Source organism: Pteropus medius, unplaced genomic scaffold (assembly GCF_902729225.1).
Source record: "Pteropus medius unplaced genomic scaffold, Ma_sr-lr_union100, whole genome shotgun sequence".
NCBI classification, from domain to species: domain Eukaryota; kingdom Metazoa; phylum Chordata; class Mammalia; order Chiroptera; family Pteropodidae; genus Pteropus; species Pteropus medius.
The window spans coordinates 20,775,539-20,798,614 of NW_024344378.1; the positions used below are offsets into that span (position 1 = coordinate 20,775,539).

General features: G+C 39.4%; 1 protein-coding gene and 2 pseudogenes across 3 annotated transcripts in view; 2 read left to right on the plus strand and 1 right to left on the minus strand.

The window, feature by feature from the left end:
• Nucleotides 1-6,097, plus strand: part of ERLIN1 (ER lipid raft associated 1) — a 32,160-nt gene extending 26,063 nt beyond the window's left edge. For 2 of the 3 annotated variants that reach the window (XM_039871517.1, XM_039871518.1), the window contains exons 10-12: nucleotides 568-657; nucleotides 1,555-1,634; nucleotides 3,838-6,097. In XM_039871517.1, the coding sequence (XP_039727451.1) occupies nucleotides 568-657; nucleotides 1,555-1,634; nucleotides 3,838-4,062 (395 nt within the window). In that variant the 3' untranslated portion in view covers nucleotides 4,063-6,097. The remainder of the gene's footprint in view (nucleotides 1-567; nucleotides 658-1,554; nucleotides 1,635-3,837) is intronic. The other variant, XM_039871520.1, reaches the window with a different exon arrangement.
• Nucleotides 6,098-12,262: 6,165 nt separating this feature from the next.
• Nucleotides 12,263-21,658, plus strand: LOC120608939 (cytochrome P450 2C23-like; annotated as a pseudogene).
• Nucleotides 18,491-18,609, minus strand: LOC120610147 (uncharacterized; annotated as a pseudogene).
• Nucleotides 21,659-23,076: the final 1,418 nt, after the last annotated feature.

A 23,076-nucleotide genomic window follows, 5' to 3' on the forward strand; every position in this document is an offset into this window, starting at 1 on the left:
TTTTTGATGTATTCTCGTCACCTGGCTCTGTATTACCTCTTCCTTGTGACTTGCTCATTAGTACTTTCTGTCTTTGTTTACGCCTTCTGCCATGTCCTCCTAGATCATGTCCATTATTTTAAGATTTCTTCCAGAAGACCTCTCCTGGTTTAACCTATCTTCCTTATTCTTTCTTCCTCCTGCCACATTATATAATTGTCTTATCTTGCCATACATTTACATTGCTCTGTTTTTGTTCTGAATACTTTCATGAAGTATTTTTTTCCTATTTATGGGCCATTGCCATTTAATCCCTTGAAATACTGGAACTGTTACCTTTTATACTCCCCCTTCCCAAAAAATTAGCACTGTCAAAATGGAACAGTGGAATAGGAAATAAATTCCCTTTTTTTTTTTTTCAGTTGTTTATATTCTGGATAGATAAAACTTAATGAAACCATTAGCCCATAACACCTTATGTAATTAAATGTTAGACTAATTAAATGTTAGATTGTATGCTGCTGATTCTAAGTACCAGTGGAAATGGGGAAATTTTTTTAGTGTGTCTTCTTTTGTGTATAATCATAGAAGCAGAGAAGATTGCACAAGTGGCAAAAATTCGGTTTCAGCAGAAAGTGATGGAGAAGGAAACTGAAAAGCGCATTTCTGAAATTGAAGGTACATCAGGGGAAAAAGAAGCTCTGACTGTCCTTATCCTCCCCTGCCTCAGAGATCAGGTTCTTGACAGTGGTAGGTAGGAAGACTTTCTGCAGAAAGTGGCTGGCCTGATAGTCTGGACAAATTTTTAAAAAATTGCCATAACATATTGAGCTCTTGGTTTAGTTTATGACTATAGGTAACTCCGCCTTTCATTTTCTATCTTTAAATTGGGGCCTGTTAGCTCCCACTTAGTTCCCAGGCAGTATGATAATTACCCATAATCAATTGTAAAGAATGTACAAGATGAGAAACCCCACCACAACCCATTTCTTTTTACCCGTCCACCAGCAACAACAAATTGCTGAGAAAAAAGAAGCCCAGGTTTTCACAGAGGCTCTCAAACGCCTTGATTTCACATAGTGAGACATTGCTGTTCTTAGCTCACGGTCTTAAAGACCAAACATTCAACCTCTTTTGCTTATGTAGTGCTGCTTCCTATCATTCTGTATTAACTGATTCTGGATCAGATTCGGAGGAAGTGGAGGCAATACAGTAAATAGAGCAGAGCTTTCATATCTGGGCTCAGTGATTTCACCTGAAGCCGAGAGCCCTGGCTGTGAGGCTTTGGGGAATGAGGGAGTGGAGGAAAGAAGGAGCAACTTTAGGTGGAAAACAAAGTGGGCTCAGATGAGCTGAGAGTTATTCAGCATTGACGAGAGTATTCCCCTTTGAGAAAGCTGTCTGGGGACTTGGGTTTGAAAACTGCTTGTGTTTTAAAGTAAAGTAAGTGATCCAAATGTCAGGCAGTGGTGAAAGGGACTCCTGCTTGAGGTAGAGTTTGAACTTGTACCCAGCTGAGGAAATGGATTACAACTTTCCTGTTTTGAACATCCTGACTCTTGTTTTGTTTGCTAGATGCCGCATTCCTGGCCCGAGAGAAGACGAAAGCAGATGCCGAGTATTATGCTGCACATAAATATGCCACCTCAAATAAGGTGACTAGCTGTCCATGCCACCCTCCTAGTAATACAGCTTGGGTTTGTTTTCCCTCGTGGGGGCATTTTAATGTCATAGAGGCAATTTTATCCAGTGTCAAGGAGGGGTAGTTACCATCATACCCTCTAGACCCAGCCAACGCTTAGCCAAACATATTGCACGCTCATTGGATAGAGAATTTTGTATATTTCCTTATAAAAGTGGGGAACCAGTATAAACATAATGCCTTATAGCCATTCATGTGTATTGTTATATAAGAGCTCAATAATCAGGAAAGTTGAGGGACTTGTGAAATAACAAGAATGATAAGAGTAGAGTTCGCTTAGAATTGTTTCCCAGATAAGGTAGCTTTTTTGGGTAGGTGCTAAGCTTGTTGAAAGCAATGTTTCTCATCATAGACATTCCTGGCATTTTGGAGTGAGATACTTTTTCATTGTTGAAGAATGTGTCATGCTTTACTGGACATTTTGCATCCCTAGCCCTTGCCGACTAAATGTCATTAGTGCTTACCACTTATTTTAACAGCACCACCCCCAGCCCACGCACATGTTTCCAAATGCCTTCAGTTGTGTACTCCTTGTTTACTGGATTTAAAACATGTTCTAGGCATGAGGAATTTCACGTGTAATAACTTGAGAAAGGTTAGGTGATGTATAGGTGACCAATTTTTGTGTAGGGACTGGGGTAGGATTAGGTCTAGTGAGTACAAGCCTACTTAGCAAAATTTATTTAAGAGACAGCTAGAGCCCCTGTGGTATTTTGAGAAGGGATGGAGATGACCAGTGTTTATAAGGTTAGTTGTAGAGTAGATTGGGACTGAAAGGGATTGCTAAGATGTATGATACATTTGAAGGATTAGAGTCAAGATTTAAGGTATAGATAGGGCTTAAACTCCTTCGATTTAGAAAGGAACAACTTAATCTGTATTCAGAAGAAATGATAAGACATGATAGGTTGACAGAATGAGAGGTATCAGTACTTTGAAATCCAGTATAAAATCAGAAGTAAACTTAATGTGTTGACGGACACAGCTCTATAGAAACGGAATGGAGTTTGGTCGAGATGAAAGCAAGATGAGAAACTTGAGTTTATAAAACTAGCAGTCCAAATCTGCATAGAAGAAACTGGCTGGGCACAAGTATCAAGACCTTGTCATTGAGGTCAGCCTTATGCTGAAAGGGGCAGTAGTTTTATGCCTCTTTGAAAAATGCTCTTCAGATATTGACCTACGTTAATAAGGCTTCAGGAAACAATTTGGTTATGCACTGTGACCAGATTCAATGGCAGTATTTCAGCAGAGGGTATGAGTCAACCAGAGGAGGTGTAGATCCAGTGAGTGGAAGACGTCAGAGGTCTGTGAAGGACAAGATGACTTTTTGCTGGAGGACGGGCTGGGACTTGAGATGAGGAGTAGATCATAGGGAAGGTTCTCAGGGGTTTTTGGAGGAGTATGTTTTAAGGATCGGAGGAAATGAATGAGTTTTAATCAAACCCAGAGAGATTTTGGTTGGATATGTCTTAACAGCACAATTTAAACAAAACGAAACACTGTGACAGGGAGAGAGATCTGGTGATTGACGAGCATCTGACCATCACAAACAGTTTAAACATCCAGCTTCTGGGTAGAGGCAAGAGGCCAGATCAGGTGATTTCTTGAGATCTTTTCCAGTCCTGGAATGCAGTCAAGAAAAGCACAATCACAGATGGTTGACAATTAGATTATGAGACCAGACCGTTCCTTTGGAGCTCCACCACTCTCATCCATTGACATGTTCACTTCTCAAGAGAGCCGGCAGAAATTCTAGGCTGATTCCAGGTTCAATTCAGCTAAATGAAATGAGAAAGTGTTTATGAAAGTCCTTTATCGGCCCCAGGTCACTACAGAACTGTTTGTTTTTATCATTACTTTGTGAGTTATTATTCATTGTTCTCTAAAAATCCTTCCCATCCCTCCCCTTTTTTTTAATTAAAAAATGAACAGCTGCTTCTGCATTAGAACAGGAGCTTGCTGAGGAACTTCAAGCCTGGAATATAGTTGTTAATGTGGTAGCCACACTTCAGAGCGAGAGAGGGTCATCGGCAACAATTCAGACTTGAGTGACGGTACTCAGGAGAGCAGTAGGGAAAACGTGTGTAAAGGAAGATAGAGATGACAGCTGCACCAGTGTCCTGACGTTTTTGCTCTTATTTGACCCCACACAGCACAAATTGACCCCGGAGTATCTGGAGCTAAGAAGGTACCAGGCCATTGCTTCTAACAGTAAGATCTACTTTGGCAGCAACATCCCTAGCATGTTTATGGACTCCTCTTGTGCTTTGAAATATTCAGATGGTAGGACTGGAAGAAAGAGCTCTCCTCTCCTCTCTAAGGAGGCTTTTGAACCCTCCGGAGAGAGCACTATCCAAAAGAAGGAGAGCATAGGTTGATGCAAGAGGTGGAAATGTTCTCCCATATCAAGATGCGGCCCAAGGGGTTAACTGGGAACATTGGTTATATGACTCTCCAAGCTGTCTGTTCTGCCTCTCCTGTGGTAGTCCTGGCTCATCAGCTGATTCCAGGATAAAGCCAGCTGTCTGGCCCCCAAATGGTCTTTTCAGCCGCCGTTTTTATCAAGTATGCTGTGTGTGTTTCTTTTCATACTGGTACTCATGAATGAGGGAAAAGTCTGATGCTAAAATACTGCCTGCACTGGAATGTTAAACACTAAATACATAACAAGCTGTGTTTTCTAAGCTGAGATCTATTGAATAATGTTTACATTGGTCCCTGGGGAAATGTGTGCTCAGCCATTCGAGAGAGAGGAGGCCAGCGAGAAGACAGCCAGGATGTGGTAAGTGTAAAGAAGACTCATTACACCTGGGACCCAGGCTGTCTTCCTGGTCCAGTCCCAGCGTTCATCGTGTGATTAGCATCTAGTCTGCCTAAGTTCCCCAGGAAATGATCTTCCACTTGAGCAACCATTTACTTGATACGATTTGCACCTTTTTGTTTTCCTTCAGTCAGGTTGGTGGCCTACTGGGACATGCACCTTGCCACTCAACCATAAATCCCTCCTAGCGATTCTTAATCACTGGTTTATTAGCGGGCTCAGAGATAGAGCTTAGTTTGAAGTTCGGAGAGAGATGAAACCTTTACTTCAAACCAAGCTCTAGGGCCCTGCGTCCTTCTCCTTTGAGTGATGACTGTCTGTGTCCCTGCCCCAGGCCATGTGTGACTAAGGTGCCTGGTTTCTAGCCACAGACAACTCCTTATATGTCACCTCTCAGCTCTGGCTGGCCAAGAGCAGGACAGGACTTTAACCGGAAATAGCAGCATACAATTTCTAGCTGTTCACTGCACAGTATTGTATCATAACTGCAGGAAGTTTTTATTTTTAAAACTGGATTTGCAGTATATTCATTGCTCCAGTACCTCTGTTTAAAGGCCAAATTCTAGGCTATCATGGTTACCAGCACACTGATTTTCCTCATTATTGTTTATCGGGAGCCCACATGGTGTGGAACAGAGTAACTTAGAAAGCATCTTTGGTCATCTTCGTCTCCTTTCTTCTTGGCCCTGAGATGCTAAAATCAAAGTTCTTCAACTTTGAGATCAGAATACCACAGTCTTCCTGGGCAGCCAGTGGATTTAATCTTCCATGAGAGGATGACAGAGTTAGTCTGTGGCTATGAGCAACCTGTTTCATCTGGACTTTTTTCCCTTAAGGTTAACTTTCCTGAAATTGTTTGCCCCATGGTTAGGCCCGAGTGTGTGCAGCTTGTTAAGCCACCTTTTGTGTAGACGGTGTTCAAGCCAGACAGAAAAGTCATGGGACCACTTCCAGCAACCTTTCAGCTGACTGTCCTGTCAGTCTCATGACATTTTGTAGATTGTGCCAAACTCTTTATATGGGAAAGGAATCCCAGACTGGAATGGGTCTTTTTCCTGGGCCTTATCCTATAGAGGTATTTGTAACATGGAGAGAATCATTTTTTCATTTTAGCTCATTTAATTGTATACATTCTCTTTATGACTGCATTTTGTGTTCTCTAGCCCTCCTTAAAAGAACTTTTAAACTATAAAAATGAACTCTTCACCTGTCATATATTGTTGCTGCAGATAAAAAATGATTGTTGTGGGAACTCTGGATCATTGACCTTTGTGCTTTCGTTCCTAGAAGATATTTCCTATTCCCATGAGCTAAAAGCTGCTGTCCCAAAGCGATGGTTGTGGGTTATCTTACAGGCCACAAGCCTTGGTGGCAGAGTTGAGGAACAGGGAATCACATTGTGAAGTTTTAAAGTACTTCCACCTGAACTCCCCATGGAGTGTGTGTCCCTGTGCTCATTTGAGCTCTAAGTCTGTCCCTCCTTCAGGGATGTTCTTTTTGGCAAATATACACTGTAATCTTGAGTCTAAATTTATATGTGAAATGCTACCTTTTTAAAAAAAAAATAAATAAAATTATTTTACTATCAGTGATTTGTGTTTTCCATATGTTTCCATTCTCTTCTGTTGTCTTAATAGGCTCCAAAGGCTGTCTTGTCCATTTCACTAGAACATCACTTCATTTACTAGTTTTACTTAACTGTAGTGGCTTTTCCTATACTCTTCTCAGAACACTGCCTTCCTGGTATAAGAATTTTTTAATAATGTTTTTCAGTTACAGTAGACATACAATATAATATTAATTTCTGGTGTACAACATAGGGATTAGACATATAGATGAACTTATGAAGTGATCACCCCAATAAATCTAGTACCTGGTGTAAAAGTTTTGAAAGCAGGGTTTTCACTCTTTCCTGACTTACAGGATTTTACAAGGGATGTTCTTCTGATTCTTTGTGGGATAAGCAGCTGGGGAAGAGGGAAGAGGGAGGATAGAGCAGTGTGCCCCACGGAGACTGCCTGAGAGCTGGAGGAAGGGAGGAGGCAGATATCTTGAGATGGAGGAAGGATACATTGTATCAGTTATAACTGGCAAAGGTGTGGTATAACTGACTTGACTAATTCAGCTGTTAGCCCAAGAGCCAGGGTTGGACCTGTCTTCCCAAGCTCTCAACATTCCTTCCTGGGGACAGTTCACAGTGATGTTGAGGCAGCAGGGCTTGGTAATTGATAGTTTTGAGGAAAGCAGCCTTTTTACTCAGGTGCCTGTGGAATCCAATCTCATAGCATCCTGCATCTGCTGTGGCAGACCAGGGAAGTTTAATTCAAACCAATTATCCCTTTGAAGTGATTTAGAATTAAGTGATTTCTTTCTTTTGCTGTGGGGAAGGAATTTTGTGAATTAGAAGTTGTAGCTTCTAATTGCTTTAGGGTTAAGTCCCAAATGTGAGTACAAGGCTCTTCGTGAATTGGCCCCCACTGACCTCTCCAGCCCATTCCTCAAATGTACCTTCTCTCTCTCTGCATATATTCCATCGCCTGGCCCGCTTTTCCTCCCCGTTAGTTCCAATTTTCCTTTGCTAACTCCTAATGAGTCTTCACTTCTTCAGAAAGGTCACCGTGAACTGCTTGCCCAGGTCAGCACCCCACAGTTCCCCCTTTCTAACTCTTTACACACCGCACATTATCTGCTAGCATCTGTTCTCAGACATGTTCAGCTCTTGGGGGGCATGGACTGCAAATGTGGCTTCCTTGCAGTACCTGTTGCCCGTGCCTAATAGGATGCCTGGCCCACATGAGTTAGTTTTGTTGCATCACAGAACAAAAGGATGAATGTGAAATGCAGGTTAAGTGAGTAGTGGGGAAAAAAGTACAGAGAAGTTAGGCTAGAGTGTCCGTGTCAGGACTTAATGTGAACCATGGGAAGTTACCTAACGTCTCTGAACCTGTTTACCCATCCCTGCAGGGCTCTTAAGTAGGTTCAGCCAGGTATTTTTATGCACCTAGCATAGTGATTTGCATGTGATAATTGTTGGCTGTGTTAGTTCACCCTATAGGAGTCAGTATATTCTCTGTCTCTGAGTGAACTGTTAGTTCCTCTAGTGGAGAGAGCACAGTGTCTGATACATATGAGTGCATCAGAATTATGAATTATGTCTTCACCAGCTATGAGCTAAGCTAGATGGATTTTAAATCAACCACAGCCTTCCAGGAAAATCAACAAGCTGGCCCAGCTTCTCAGCTTTCTCCTGATCTCTTGCCTTAGAATAAGCATTTAGAACCACAGTTGACCCTTGAACAGCACGGTTAGAGACACAGACCCCCAGCACAATTAGAAATCTGCGTATAACTTCTGACTCCCCTTACAGGTAGGTCAATTAACATGTTTTGTATGTTAAATCCTTACAGGTAGGTCAATTAACATGTTTTGTATGTTAAATGTATTACATACTGTATTATTACAATAAAGTAAGCTAGAGGAAAGAAAATGTTATTAAGGAAATCATGAGGAAAATACACTTACAGTATTTATTGAGAAAAAGTCGGGTATAAGTGGACTCATGCAGTCCAAACCCTTGTTCAAGGGTCAGCTGTAATTTACTGTTAATTTATTGATCCATTGCTCACTTCAAGTGTCCATTATTACATAGACCATAACTCGGAATGACATTTTACTTGTTTTCTTTACCATGTATCTTTGGAATTAATACTGTTCTTTCCACCTTTTTGTTTTTTACTGTTACCTTTTTCCATCCACTTTTCTACTTTCCATCTGCTACAGACTAGATTTGTGTCTCCCTAAAATTGATATGTTGAAGCCACAATCCTCAATGCGATGGTATTTGGAGGTGGGGCCTCTGGGAGGTAATCAGGTTGTGAGAGCAGAGCCCTCATAAATGAAATTAGTGCCCTTATAAGAAGAGACACAAGAAAGTTCTCTCTTTTGGCCATGTGAAGAGACAGCAAGAAGGCAGCCATCTACAAACCAGGAATAGGGCTCACCAGACACCAAATTTGTTAGCACCTTGATCTTAGACTTTCTAGCCTCCAGAACTATGAGAAATAAATTGTTATTTACGCTACCCAATTTATGTTATTTTGTCATAACAGCCCAAGCAGACTAAATCATCATCTAATTCTATTTTTTCAAAACTTTTTTTTATCTTTACTTCCTTTCTTCCTGTAAGTATTTATTAGGCATCTAGTATATGCTAGTTGCTGAGGCAACAAGAAGGCTTATAGCCTTATGTTTGGGGGTACAGGATAAGTAAATAAAAGACAAATACAGCGTGGTAAGAGCAGAGTAGACACTGAATGCAAGGGGCACAAATGCGAGTCAGCCCACCTCACAGTTTCTAGGAGGAAATATCGGGTTTGAGCCACATTTTTAAGGATGGACAGGAGGTAGTCAGCCAGCTGAAGAGTGATAGTGATGGTGGAATGTGTTCAAGCAATGGGAGCAATGTTATCGTATTTTAAAATTCAGTTGACTGGGTCCCTTTACCCCAACAGCCACGCATGCTCTTCAAGTGTATTTCACCACAGGCATCTTCCCACACTGGAAGCTACAGCCATTCATCAGATATGCATGAGAACTAATATCCCCAGGAACAACCCTCAACCAGTGGGAGATAAGGGTGCACATGGTCAGAAGGTGATCCCTAAAACATTTTCAGTGGAGACAGCACCCCTCTTGACACAACAGGAGAAACAAGATGAACATCAAATTAAATATAATTCAACAAATGTTCGTTGAGTGCTTGGTATGTGCCAGGAAGCCTAAACCGTGCGAAGTATTGGACCAAAAGCATAAACTGTGTACCAATAGCAAAATAGTGAATAAGACATATCTCTACTCTCTCATAATCAACAGTCTCATGGGAAGGTAGACCAATTCCAGCTATAATAAGATTATATAAATGGAAGAAATGTAGTGCTAGGGATGTGTGAAAACGAGAAGGGGGAAGATTAAGAATGAGAAAGTATGCTAGCCAGTTAAAGATAGGGATAACAACAATAAAAAGACAACCCTATTTTTAAATGGGCAAGGGATGTCAATAAACATTTCTTTAGAGAGGATACGTAAATGGCCAATAACATGAAAACTATTCGACATCATTAGTCATTAGAGAAATGCCATCAAAACCACAATGAGAGACCACTTCATACCCAATAGGATGGCTATAGAAGGCACAGTAACAAGTGTTGGCAAGGATATGAAAAAATTAGATCCTCATGCATTGATAGTAGGAATATAAAATGGTGCAATCACTTTGGAACATATTTTGACAGTTCCTCAAAATGTTAAGCAGTGTTACCATATAACCCAGCAATTCCACTTCTAGGATCTACCTAAAAGGATTGAAAGATCCACACGAACTGAACTATATACTTTAGAAGGGTGACTGGTATGGTTTGTAAATTATCTCAATAAAACTGTTATAAAAAAATAAATAAATAAAAGCTCAGGTGATAGTGTGAAGACATCAGTTCAAGAACCTTCCAGAAATGGAATGAAGTTTAATGTAGGCACGCCATTATTCATCAGAATGGGAGCACCAATGATGAGACTGGCAAAGTGGGTGTCAAGAGGGAAAGGTAGAGGTAGATCATGGTACAGGGTAAGTGTATCAATGACTTTTTCCAAAAGTTAGAAGCAAAATCTTTCAAGCAACGCCTTTCAGAATTTAAAATTAAGAACACAATACAGTTTACATTAGTACTCCAAAATATGAAATGTTAGGTATAAGTGTAACAATATAAGATCTATTTGAGGAAAAGCACAAAATTTTGATTAAAAAAATTTAAAAAGATAAAGGGAGAGATGTTCCATATCCACATTCATGAACAGGAAGATTCAATATTGTCAAGATGTTACTTCTCAATTTGATCTACAGATTCCATGCAGTCTCAAAATTCCAACAAGTTATTTTGTGGATACTAACAAACCGATGGTAGAGTTTATATGGAGAGGCAAAAGACCCAGAACAGCCAACACAATAGTGAAGGAAGGAACAAGATGGAGGCCTGACACAACCTGACTTCAAGATCTACTATAAAACAACAATAATCAAGACACTGTGATTTTGGCAAAAGAATGGACAAGTAGGTCAATAGTACAGAATAGATAGTCCAGAAATAGACCCACACACATGTAGTCAACTGATCTTTGACAAAGAGCAAGGACAATACAATGGAAAAAAGTCTTCCCATCACTTCCCAGGTGATGGAACACCTGGATATCCACATGCAAAAAAATGAATCTAGACACAGACCTTACACCCTTCTCAAATATTAACTTGAAATAGATCATAGACCTACATGTAAAACACAAAATTGTGAAACCCCCAGGAGAAAATCTAGATGACCTTTGGTATGACTATGACTTGTTAGATACTACAGCAAAAGCACAATCTATGAAAAAAATAATAAACTGTACTTCATTAAAATCAAAAACTCTGCAAAAAATGTTCAGAGGATGAGAAGACAAGCACAGACTGGGAGAAAACATTTGCAAAAGATACATCTGATAACGGACTGTTAACCAAACTATATAAAGGACTTAAAACTCAACAGTGAGAAAATAACCCAGTTGAAAAATGGGCCAGAGACCTTAGCAGACACCTCAAGAAAGAAGATACACGGATGGCAAATAAGCATATGAAAAGAAACTCCATGTCTTATGTCATTGTGGCAATACAAATTAAAACAACAATGAGATACCACCACACATCTATTAGAATGGCCAAAATCCACAACATTGACAACACTAAATGCCGATGAGGATGTGAAGCAACTCATTCATTGCAACATGGTACAGCCACTTTGCAAGACAGTTCTGTCTTGCAAAACTAAACATATTCTTACATATGATCCAGCAATTGGAACCCTTGGTATTTGCTCAAATGAATTGAAAACTTATGTCCACACAAAAACTTGCACATGGCAGCTTTATTCATATTTGCCCAAACTTGGAAGCAACCAAGATGTCCTTCAGTATGTGAATGGATAAAAACAAAACAAAACAAAACATTGTACCTCCAGGTGATGGAATATTATTCGGCACCAAAAAGAAATGAGCTATCAAGCCATGAAGAGACAGAGAGAAAACTTAAATGCAGATTACTAAGTGAAAGAAGCCAATGTGAAAAGGCTATATGCTGTATGATTCCAACTCTATGACCTGCAAAAAAGCAATACTATGGAGACAATACAAATATCAGTGGTTGCAGGGGTTAGGGGAAGGGAGGAATGAATAAGCAGAGCACAGGGGATTTTTAGGGCAGTGAAAATACTCTATATGATACTATAATGGTGGATACATGTCATTATACATTTGTCAAAACCTTAGAATCTACAACACTAGCATGAACAGTAACATATCTCAGGATATATGACCTATTTTTTTTCAAATTTGTGAATTTAATTATTTGAACAGTTTCAGAAAGTTATGAAAAATAAAATGCACCTTCATAGTTAATGAATCATTAGCGCTGAAAGGAAAGCAGTACATATAGGAAATTATGGTAGACTTTTTTGCTTAGGAAATCAAAAGTTGCAGATTCCGAGAATGAGAGGTAGGAAACATGAGTTCTTCCTAATCTCAATCTTCAGCAAAGTAAATAAAGTCCAAACCAATTCCAGTTTTTTGGGGGGGGTTTTTTGGTCCAAATTCAAGAACTGGCAGGTCACACCCCCTGCACAAGACTTTGCTTTCTAATGAGCAATCCAGACAGTTCCTAGCATGGAGTAGCTGAGATGAAGCTGCTGAAAAGCACTACTCTTGGTCTTGTGATTTGTGTCACTTGCCTGGTTTTCTTTTTTGTGTGGAAGGAAAGTCACAAAGGGAGAAGCTTGCCCACCTCAGCCCAACTACCCTTCCCATTACTAGGAAACTGATGCATCTAAACTTCAAGAACATCCCTGCCTCTCTCGCCAAGGTAAGGGGGTTTCATTCTGAGGCCGTTCATCTCCAGGTAAAGTTGTAGTGGATTCATTTTTAGGCTCTGAGACCACCGAGGCTGACTGTCTTGCTTGAATCTTTCTTAGTTTGACTTACCACTGAGGCGCTTTGGGGTATCTATCTCTGTATTACAAGACAAAAATTCTATTTCTTTCTGGACTGGATCACTTTAGAGCAGATAGTGAGGTATGTTGACCTGACTTGAGATATAGGTTGAATTTTAGTAAATGAGAAAATTCTGGTATCAGAACATATTTTAATTGAAAAGCTTCCAATCCCCTCAGCATGTAACACTTACTAAAGGCAAGCCCAGCAGATGTAAACATGCAATAAATACCCTTTTATATTATTTTTACTACTATTTTACACTAAATGATCTGTGGGACGCTTTGTGATCCTCCTTTGTGATCCCACTCCCTTCCCCAATGTCTTTCTCTGACATAGCCCAGCTCTGCTAACATGGCCGACATTCATTTTTGTGGAAATATGAGAAAAGATATTATCATCATGAGTTCGCTATGCAAGGGTATATTCTCCAGAACAACCTAAATGTTCATCAGTGGATAAATAAAAAAAAAATGTGGGAGATATTTATCTATATATCCTCATACACACACTGGAATATTATTTAGCCTTTAAAAAGAAAGAAATCCTTCTATTTACAACATGAATGAACCTGGAGGACATTATCCTAAGTAATTTAAGTTAGACACAGAAAGACAAATACTGCATGATCTCACATGTAGAATCTAAAATAGTCACACTTAGTGAAGCAGAGAGCAGAATGGTGTTTAAAAACCATTCCCCAATTGTTGGCTGTTTTAGGACTCTATTTTTCCTCTTGGAACAATGTGATTATATCTATATAAATTTCATCCTTTTTTATACCTGCTCAGCGAGCTCTCCCCCACATCTTGGCTGTTTCCTACTTATCTTCAGTTTAACTTTAAATCTTACCTCCTCATAGATTCCTGACCTCTCCATTTTATTAAGTTCTCCCATTATCATCCACACAGTACACTCTCTATCACTTCCATAGAATCATGCTTAATTTGTACTGTAAATGTAGTTTGTTTGGCAGTTTACTGCCTGTTGCTTTCACTGGACTCTTAAGTTTTGTGAGGGTTCCTGGGCTGTGCACAGTGTCTGACACAGCATAAGTGCTTAGTATTTGCGCAATGGTTGCATATTATAAATGAAGGGGGAAAAAAATGAATCCATGACTGTATTTCTAAAATGGAATCTGTGGGGCAAAGGCTATGTCACATGTAAATTATTACTTAATTTCTACCCAAGCCTCCAGTGGGAGATTTCACAATTGCACTTACACAGTTGCTTGAATCTTTCTCTGGATAGCCAAAAAGTATAACCCTGTTTACGCGTTGTACTTTGGATTCCAGCCCAGTGTGGTCTCACGTGGATAGGAGGTGGTGAAGAAAGCTCTGATCAACCAGGGTGATGAATTCCATGGCAGACAATATCTTCTAGTTATTTCTGATACCCTACAAGGATATAGTATGTTTCAGATCAAAATACAGATTAATTTTCTTAAGCAAAAAAATGATTAATTAACTTAATGAAAGTCTGTCCTGCACCAAGCAACTAATTAGATGCTACAATCCTGCAATGTAATCCTGATGCTAACTACCCAAAGTTAGTGCAGGCTCCTTAGGTTAAGGGCATTGTCTCCAACATGACTGCCCTCACTTCAGATGCTAGCCATAAGTTGAGGGGCCTCCAGGTCATCCATACTTCTGACCAACAGGCTAAAAATTTAGGGGTTCCTGTGACCTACTCAGGTTTAATAATTGGTAGAATTACTCATAGAACTCAGGAAGGTACCAACTTACAGGTTTATTACATAAAGGATGCAAATGAAGAGACATATAAGGAGAGTTTTAGGAGGCACCAAAATGCAGAGCTTCTCTATCCTCTCCCTGGGAATCAGAATGCATTAACCCCTTGGCACATTGATGTGTTCACCAACCAGGAAGCTCACCTGAGCTTTGGTGTCCAGAGTTTTTATTGGAGTGTCATTACATGGACATGATTGATTGAGTCACTGGCCACATGAGTGAACTCAATCTCTAGCTGCCTTCACTCCCTGGAAGTTGAGAGGTCAGACTGATATCCTTTGGCTCAAAGCTGCAACCTCCTAAATACATAGTTGGTCTTTCTGGTTTGGCCAGCCACATCTTGAAACTGTCTATAGGCCCACTATGGGTCTCCTCATTATCATAAACTCAGATGCATTCTCAGAGGCTCACCATGAATAACAAAGACACTTCTAACACTTGAGAAGTTCCAAGGGATTAGAAGTTCCCTCACAGGAACCAGAGACAAAGACCAGACACATTATTTTATTATATAACAGCTACTCTGGTAGCTCTATTGAGATGAACATCAAAAGTAGAGTCCAAGTTCACTGTAATGTAAGTCTGCAAATATGATTGTGATTTTAAAAAAAAAAAAACATTCTGGGAAACTTTTGAAATAAAAGTTGTTCCCCAGAGGTCTTAGGATTTAGGGAACTGGAGAAGTCATTCTTGGGGTGCCATTTTACATGGTACAAAGGCTGCAGCAGCACAGTGACAGGCAACAATGAACAAATGACTAGGCATAGATATTACTGTGTTTTCAATCACAGCCTGGTTTGGGAGGTGAGTCGGAGATGACTCACAGGAGGGGACAAAGTACTAGTCATGCTCTACGTCTTCAGTTGGACAATAAGCTCATAGATACTGTCTTACAGGTAATTTATTTTATTACATTTCAAAACTGAGATATGTGCTACATACATTCTTTCATACACACCAAGTGTTACCCAATAAAAAATCCTAGGACAGCCTGAAAACCTCCAAGCCACTCAAAATTGTAAAATTGCAAGTGTCAGAGAAATAGAAATTTAGTTCTGTTAAAGAACAAAATTCACCGATTAAATCCAATTGGCTTTATTAAGTGATTCATGAATTAGGCAGCATCCCATCTACCAACTAGAAGGGTATGCTCAGGGGTTGTACAAAATGGAAGGTTCGAATAAGCAGAGAGTGTGACAGGGGAGTTATTAGCAAAGGAAAGAAGGGATTTTGTAGGCCAGGTCCCCTACTTTTGGGGGGAAGGTCATGGCAGGGATTTTATCATGCATATTACCTGACTAGTATTGATCACGAAGTTCCAGACTGATCAGTTTAAAATTCCACGCCTGGAAAAGGCTGAAACTGCAATCAAGTTAGTTACTAAGTTTTTGTTTGGTGATGTGGCTTAGCAAAAGTGACTCCATTTTGGCCTGTAGTTTCTTTTACTAAAAATGGCCAACTTTTGATCAAGCCCTCAGCCTAACTGAGAGATATGATCAAAATTTAAGGCATTACCACTACTCTCAGCTTCTAGAAGCTTTTATTGATCCTCTGTGTGATATTCACAGGTCATGATGTTTTTATTTAATCCCTGTGATACTCACAGGACACAGCTTCAGGTTCAGAATCCTTAAATCGGTCTCCTCTTTGTTCTCTTTTTGACATTTCAGTCTCAGGGAGATCATTTGCTTGGCAGTTAGCAGTAGTGAACATGCATTGAGTTTTGAGAGGATACAACACATTGATGAAACTGTTGGTGCATTAAGAGAAATAGGAAATTCAGAATAAGTAACTGGTTTTGTACAGAGGAAGAAATTAAAAAGCATTGGTATTGAACATACTGAGTTCCTTTGCTCCTTTGTTTCTTCTTACTCAGATGAGGCCAATATTAGCTGCAGTAAATTTGGAGGAGAATAGAATCATAAATCTCATATTGACCTGCTTTGAAGTTGCTTATCCTCTCATAGAGAAAATCACAGATAGAACTAAACCATAATTTAGAGGGAGGGATATGAAGTATAAAAACAGACACTCAGGAAAGGGGCTTGTGACAACATATGCCATTTTTGACCATTTTTTAACAAAACCCAACGAAGGGCCTTTATGCTTGGGAATATTCTCTTCCCTGCAATGATTTCCCCTGCCCCATTCCATCATCTCTGCCCACTGTTGACCAGAGCTTGTTTTTTTTTTTCCCCTTTGTGACAAATAGTTCACCGAAACCGCAGAAGAGGTTGCGCTCTTAAATTGCCAGTTGCTGAATCCCTGCTAAGGGAGGCTGGATATGGTTCAAGGTAGACAAAAGAGATCAGCTTTAGAGAAAATTTGACTCCATGATGCAAAATACCTTCCTGCTCCTTGCTTCTTTTCCTAGGAATCCTTTTCAGTAATGGAGAGACATGGATGCAAATGTGATGCTTCTCCCTCATGACGCTGAGGAACTTTGGAGTGGGCAAGAGAAGCACCAAGGAGAAGATCTGGGAGGAAGCCCAGTGCCTAGTGGAGTTGCTCAGAAAAACAGAGAGTGAATTCCATCGACTAGCCCATTGGGGGCAAGGGAGCTTCCTACACACATGGCCCCCAGTCAAAGCTCCACCTTTAGGAGTTGCTCTATGGTCCATAGTCTACTCTATTAATCAGGGAGTTGGCTAGGAAAAAAGGGATGAGAAGAAAATGATCCAGAGCTACGAGTTAGGACTCTCAAATCCTTTAGTTTGGTCACATTTCTTACTTCAGCACTTACTGGGTGTGTAAACTTGGACACATTACTTAGCTTCTCTAAGATGCAGTTTCCACATCTGAAAAGGGGGACTAAAAATCAAACCTCAGAATGAGAGTTAAATATTATAGTTTGCAAAACATTTATACAATATCCAGCATGTGGTAAATGGTCCATGATACCGTTCATTGCTCTTATGACTATCGTAATATTCATTTAACAACATAATATTATTAGTAGCCTAGTGTAACATTATATAGCACTTAGTATTAGTATTATTAGAAGATGCTTACCTAACTGGGGGAAGTTTAGAGGAAATAAATTCTATGTGTAAATCTGAGCAGGAGTTCCTGTTCTTGAAATCCTGATGCAGGCTGATGAAAATTCTAAATGTTATGAATGGTTCTTTTCTCACATCAGCTCAGCCTTTTGACCCTACTTTCATCCTCTCCTGTGCTCCCTGCAAAATTATCTGCTCCATCCTCTTCAATGAGCATTTCCAGTACAATAATGAGACGTTCATTTCTCTGATGGGTATGTTAACTGCAAATTTTAAGCAAATCAACTCTGCATGGACTCAGGTAAGGCCAAAGCTGCATCTACACTTGTGGTTGATCTCATTGGTCCACTGGTAGCATGCAGGCAGTGTAAAAGGCTATGAGTTCCACTGACCTATTCCAAGTACAAAGTGCCAACGTGAACATTCATTGTCACCTTCACATATGTCGAGTGAATGAGTGCAGAGACACTTATCCCAGCATCACTGGAAGGTTGCCCTCTGCTTGCCTGTATGGGTTTACTTACACAAAAGAACACAAAAGGTTCCCAGTTGCCTATGTTTCTTTTAAGGCCCCTGCACCCAATTCCCCGCAGTATGGCTCCAGGGTTGGCCAAAGCTGGTCACGCACAACGAGCAAGGAGATGGGAAGAGGCCACTCTCCTGTATGTGGTGATCAGCCCCCCTTCTCTTCTGCTTAGGAGCTGGAGAGAGGGATTCTGCGTGGCTGGACCACACAGAGGGTTAGGCACTCCACTCAGAAATGCTGGTTCCTCTTCACAAACTGAATTTCCAGTGTATTCACTCTCATCCCATTTTTAGATTTATAATCTAAATGGCCCAAACTCATAAACCATCTCCCTGGAGAACACAAAAAATTTACAAAAAGGCTTAATGATATAAATATTTTATTCTGGAAAAAGTGAGAGCATCGAGAGTCCCTGGATCACAGTAACCCTTGAGGCTACATTGACTGTTTCCTCAGTAAGGAGGAGCAGGCACCATATGTGCCGTCTTTCCCTGATACTGTGTCTTATCATCCCGTGGGAGCACATGGAAGCACAATCATCCTTTGTAGGTAATTCTTTTCTTTAGGCGAAGCAACCCTTGGTAGACATCACAGATTGCAAGGATCTTGACAGCTTACAATTCCTTATTTTTTTATTTTTTATGCCTACAGCACCTTGTCTTCCTAGGTGTTCTTCCATCCAAGTACTAACCAGGCCCGACCCTGCTTAGCTTCCGAGATCAGACAGGATTGGGCTTGTTCAGGGTAGCATGGCCGTAGTAGGTAATTCCTGATATATTGATTTTTATGGCAATGGGGTACACTATTATCAGTAATAATAGAAATTCGAAAATAGTTCAAAGCTCTCTTTTTTCTTTGTATTTCTATTTAATTCCTATACATGGACATTAGAATTTAAATGTTCTTGATGCATTCTTATAATATGATGGCAGGATGTAAAAACCATATTTTTTGCTAGTAATATATTTGGTGTAACTGGAGGGCGTTGTGGTAATATCTATCAAAATTCAAAACACACATATAATTTGAAGAGTAGTTTCACTACTAAGAATTTATCCTGTGTGTGTATTTTCCCCCAAATAAGAATATTCACTGAAGCAATATTTGTAATATTTGAAGATTGGAAAAGCCCCAAATGTTAATTTAAAAAAGACTTTAAAAATTCCTCTATTTCTATAAAGTGGAATACTAAGCAAGCAACAGCACACAACAGGATGCTACTATTTGTGTGAAAATAGTGGAGGATATGTCTGTGTGTCCTGTTTTTTAATCCATAAGGTATCTCCCAAAGGATGATCATGAAGAGAGACTTATTTTCACTTATACCCTTTTGTACATTTTTTTTCTGTATTTTATTCCATGTGCCTGTATTGCCTACTCTAATAATTCTAAAATTATGTTTAAAGGAATATAAAATAAAGTAAAAATGAAAAAAGGAAGCTTTCACTTAAACAGGGATGCTTTATGATCAGCTAGAACTTGTATCAAATTCTAACCATGACACTTGCTGAAAGTATAACCTCGAGTAAGTTATTTTTCCTCTCTGAATCGCAATTTCCTCACACAATGTGAACAAAAAGAGAGCCTATTGGATATAGTTGAAGTGACGGTTCAATATGATTTATAAACAGGTCAGCACAGTGTCTGGTAAATGTGAAGCATCCAATATAAATGGTAGCTATCAATATTATTTTGTCATTTAAGTCTCACAAAAACCTTTTGTGAAGGAGGAAGACAGGCTATGTTTTTGTTATCTCACCCCATTTTACCAGCGAGGGACTTGGAGTCCGATTTAATAGATTCAAAGTTTCACCTTTCATTTTCTTCCATAAACACCTGAATTCAGAAAGGAACAAATTGTGAAAATGTAGGCTCTTTCGATTTGAGGCAGCAATTCCAGTAAAGCTTTTGTCTAGACAATATGGGTTGCAAACCCCTGTCTATCAACAATAGCTCTTTATTGCACATTGACCATAACATTGCTCTTCCCAGAGAGAATCATCCTATGACTCCATAAAACATATCGTATGATAGTGTCTGTGAAATAGCCATAACTCAAGACAATCACCAGGCACGCTTAAGAGTGCTCAGTCCTATTCACCCCATTGTAATTAAGAGTGTTAGCCTCGTTTATGAACCAAGGATAGCCATGGTAAAATATCACTCCTCTCTCCACTTTCTGGTTCCAGGGCACTACTGTAGTGCCATTATTTTCTTCGATCTTGTTCATTTGCAATCCAGAGAAGTTTGACCCAGGCTACTTTTTGGATTAAAATGGCAGCTTCAGGAAAACAGAAGAATACTCTGTACCCTTTTCTCTGGGTAAATACAAGTAAATCTATTCAAACAATACATGTGCACATTTTGGACAACTTTTAGCTTTACTGAATTTATGGCATAACTGATGATAGCAAAATCAATCGGGTGAAACTTACAACCACCCAAATCTGAAGGGAGCCATTTAAGTCTGTGTACCAGTAGGATTTGGTAAGTCACCTAGAGACTATTTTCTTGTTGGTTGATTTAGTATAATGCCAGTTTTTAAATAAACCAAAGCCAGTCAATCCAATTCAAATGTCACATATTACCAGGTAACAAAGGGACCTGCTTTTGCAAACTCTTATCCTTTGATCTTCCCTTTGTAATATTGATTTTTTTTCAAAACAAATATACGGGTTTTTTTCTTCTTCTTAAGTTATTAACAATTATTAACTTTTTGATTCTTAGACCCAGAGGCCAGAGGCCACTTCATATTCTTTCTTTTCTTCTGAAATCCCAAGCCCCACATACCCTTGCCTCTTTGCAAGAGTTGGTTGGCTCCCAGTTACTATTTCCTGTAAGGTCATAAACACAATTTAGGATTGGTCATCTCACATTCTTTTTCCTTGTCATTTCATTCAATTATTGAATTAGTATTTTCAAAATTAACAATTATGTGTTTTGTTTCTAATTACAATGATATAAGTGTTCGGCATAAAAAATGGAAACTGCAAAAGAGCAAGAGATACCAAAATTATAGGCAATTTCACCCTACAGAGATAATCACTGTTAATATTTTACTGTATATACTTCAAACAACTGTCTAGGTATATTAACAGATGCATATTTTAAAATAAAATTTATTCTGTACTATCTATTAGATAACCTGCTTTTAGTTAGTCTGTTCTGATAAAAGACAGACTATGGTATTAAATAATCTTCCACATAAACATATTTAGGCTGCATTATTTGATAGATGCACAAAGATTTATTCAATTAATCCATCACGGATGTTCAGTTTTCATCTAACTTATCAATGTCATAAATAACAATGTAAGTGACATCCTACTAGGTGAATCTCTAATTCCTACAAATAAATCCTGAAAAAGAAAATTGCCTAATTAAAGAGTGAAAATTTCTTTAGGAGTTTTGATATGTACTGACAAATAATCCTGTATTGATTTATGGTCCTCCTGCAGTCGACGGGCATTCCTTTTCTGATCAGTGTTTTCAATGGCTCTTAGGGGCATATTGTGTTTGAATATGAGCTACTGTATTTGAATTTGGAGCAAGCTAATGGAAATGGTTCTTCCTTCCAGGGAAACAGGCCTGGCCCTCATGGAGCTGTTCCTCTTCTTTACCACCATTCTGCAAAACTTTTCCCAGAAGCCCCTGGCTGAACCCAAGGAACTAGAGACCAGACCCCTTGTTACTAAACTTATCAGTGTCCCACCACCTTTCAAACTGTGCTTTGTTCCTAGATAAAGAAATTCTTTTCTTTTAACAATTTAAATCAAAGTACTTGTGTTTTCCTCTCATTTCCTGTACCCTACCTCCACCCCAAAAGCCTTTCTCTTCATTTTAAATACTGCCTAAGATAGAAACACTACTCACTGAAAATTCGATGGACATTTGTCTAAATCTACAAGTCCTTTAACAAAAAGGAGCTTGGTCCTGAAAATTCCAAGGATACAAACAATATAATTATACCCTATACAGTTCTTTATAAACCAAGCTTCAGCAGAATGAAGACCAGACCCACAGAAGGCCTTTGTCAGGGACAATCAGCAAAAAGTGGAGCCTTCACTCTTTCTGTGGCTTTGGAGATATGCCGATTTTCTGTAGTTTTCCAAAACAGAGAAATTAATATAATGGCTTATATATAATATTTCTATTTCCAGTTGAAAGCACTTATGTGATTTCTGCCACACGTACAAAATAAATCCTTCCACCATAGACTTTATTTGTATGTTTAACTTTATTTCAAGGCTTAAAAATTCCTTTCCTTGAGTTTGGACATTCTACAGTTAGGATATTATAAATAAATGAAATTAAATGATAACCTCCAATCACAAATCTCTCCCTTCCCCACCCCTATCTATTTGCAGCTATTGATTTGCATAGGGTCCAAAGAGCCTCCTTGGATAAAGAGTCAAAAACCAAGTCCACAGCTAGGATTCAGACAAGCTGCATCCTATTCAGAAAGAGGTAAGAGGTGGGGCTGAGAGGTGGGGCAAGAGGGAGAGATGCAAGAAAAGACGAAGCATTCCCAAGAGAACAGCTGCAGCAACTGGCCCAGCAACTGCCACAAAAGGATGGCTCAAACATCAGCAGGTAGCACAGCCTGCATGGACACAGGGAGGGAAAGGAGCTCTAAGAGTAGAGCTGAGCTTCTGGGTAAATACCCAAAAGAATTGAAAGCAAAGACTTGAACAGATATTTATATGCCCATGTTCCTATAAGCATTATTCACAATAGCCAAAAAGTAGAAACAACACAAATGTCCATTGATGGATAAATGGGTAAGGAAAATGTGATACACACACACACACACACACACACACACACACACACACACACACACACACACACACACATATACATGGCCACACACACAGACCACACACACATACATACAGTGAGGTATTAGCCTTAAAAAGGAAGGATATATATTCTGACACATGCTACAACACGGATGAACCTTGAAAACACTATGCTAAGTGAAACAAGCCAGACACAGAAGACCACATATTATATGATTCTATTTATATGACATATTCAGAATGGGTGACTCTATAGAGATAGAAAGTGAATTAGTGGTTGCTTAGGGCTATAATGTGACTACAAATGGGCACAGGGTTTTCTTGCGGGGTGATGAAAATATCCTAAAATTAGGTTGCGGTGATGATCACACAACTCTGTATATTCTAAAAACCACTGAACCGTACACTTAAACGGGTGAATTTTAC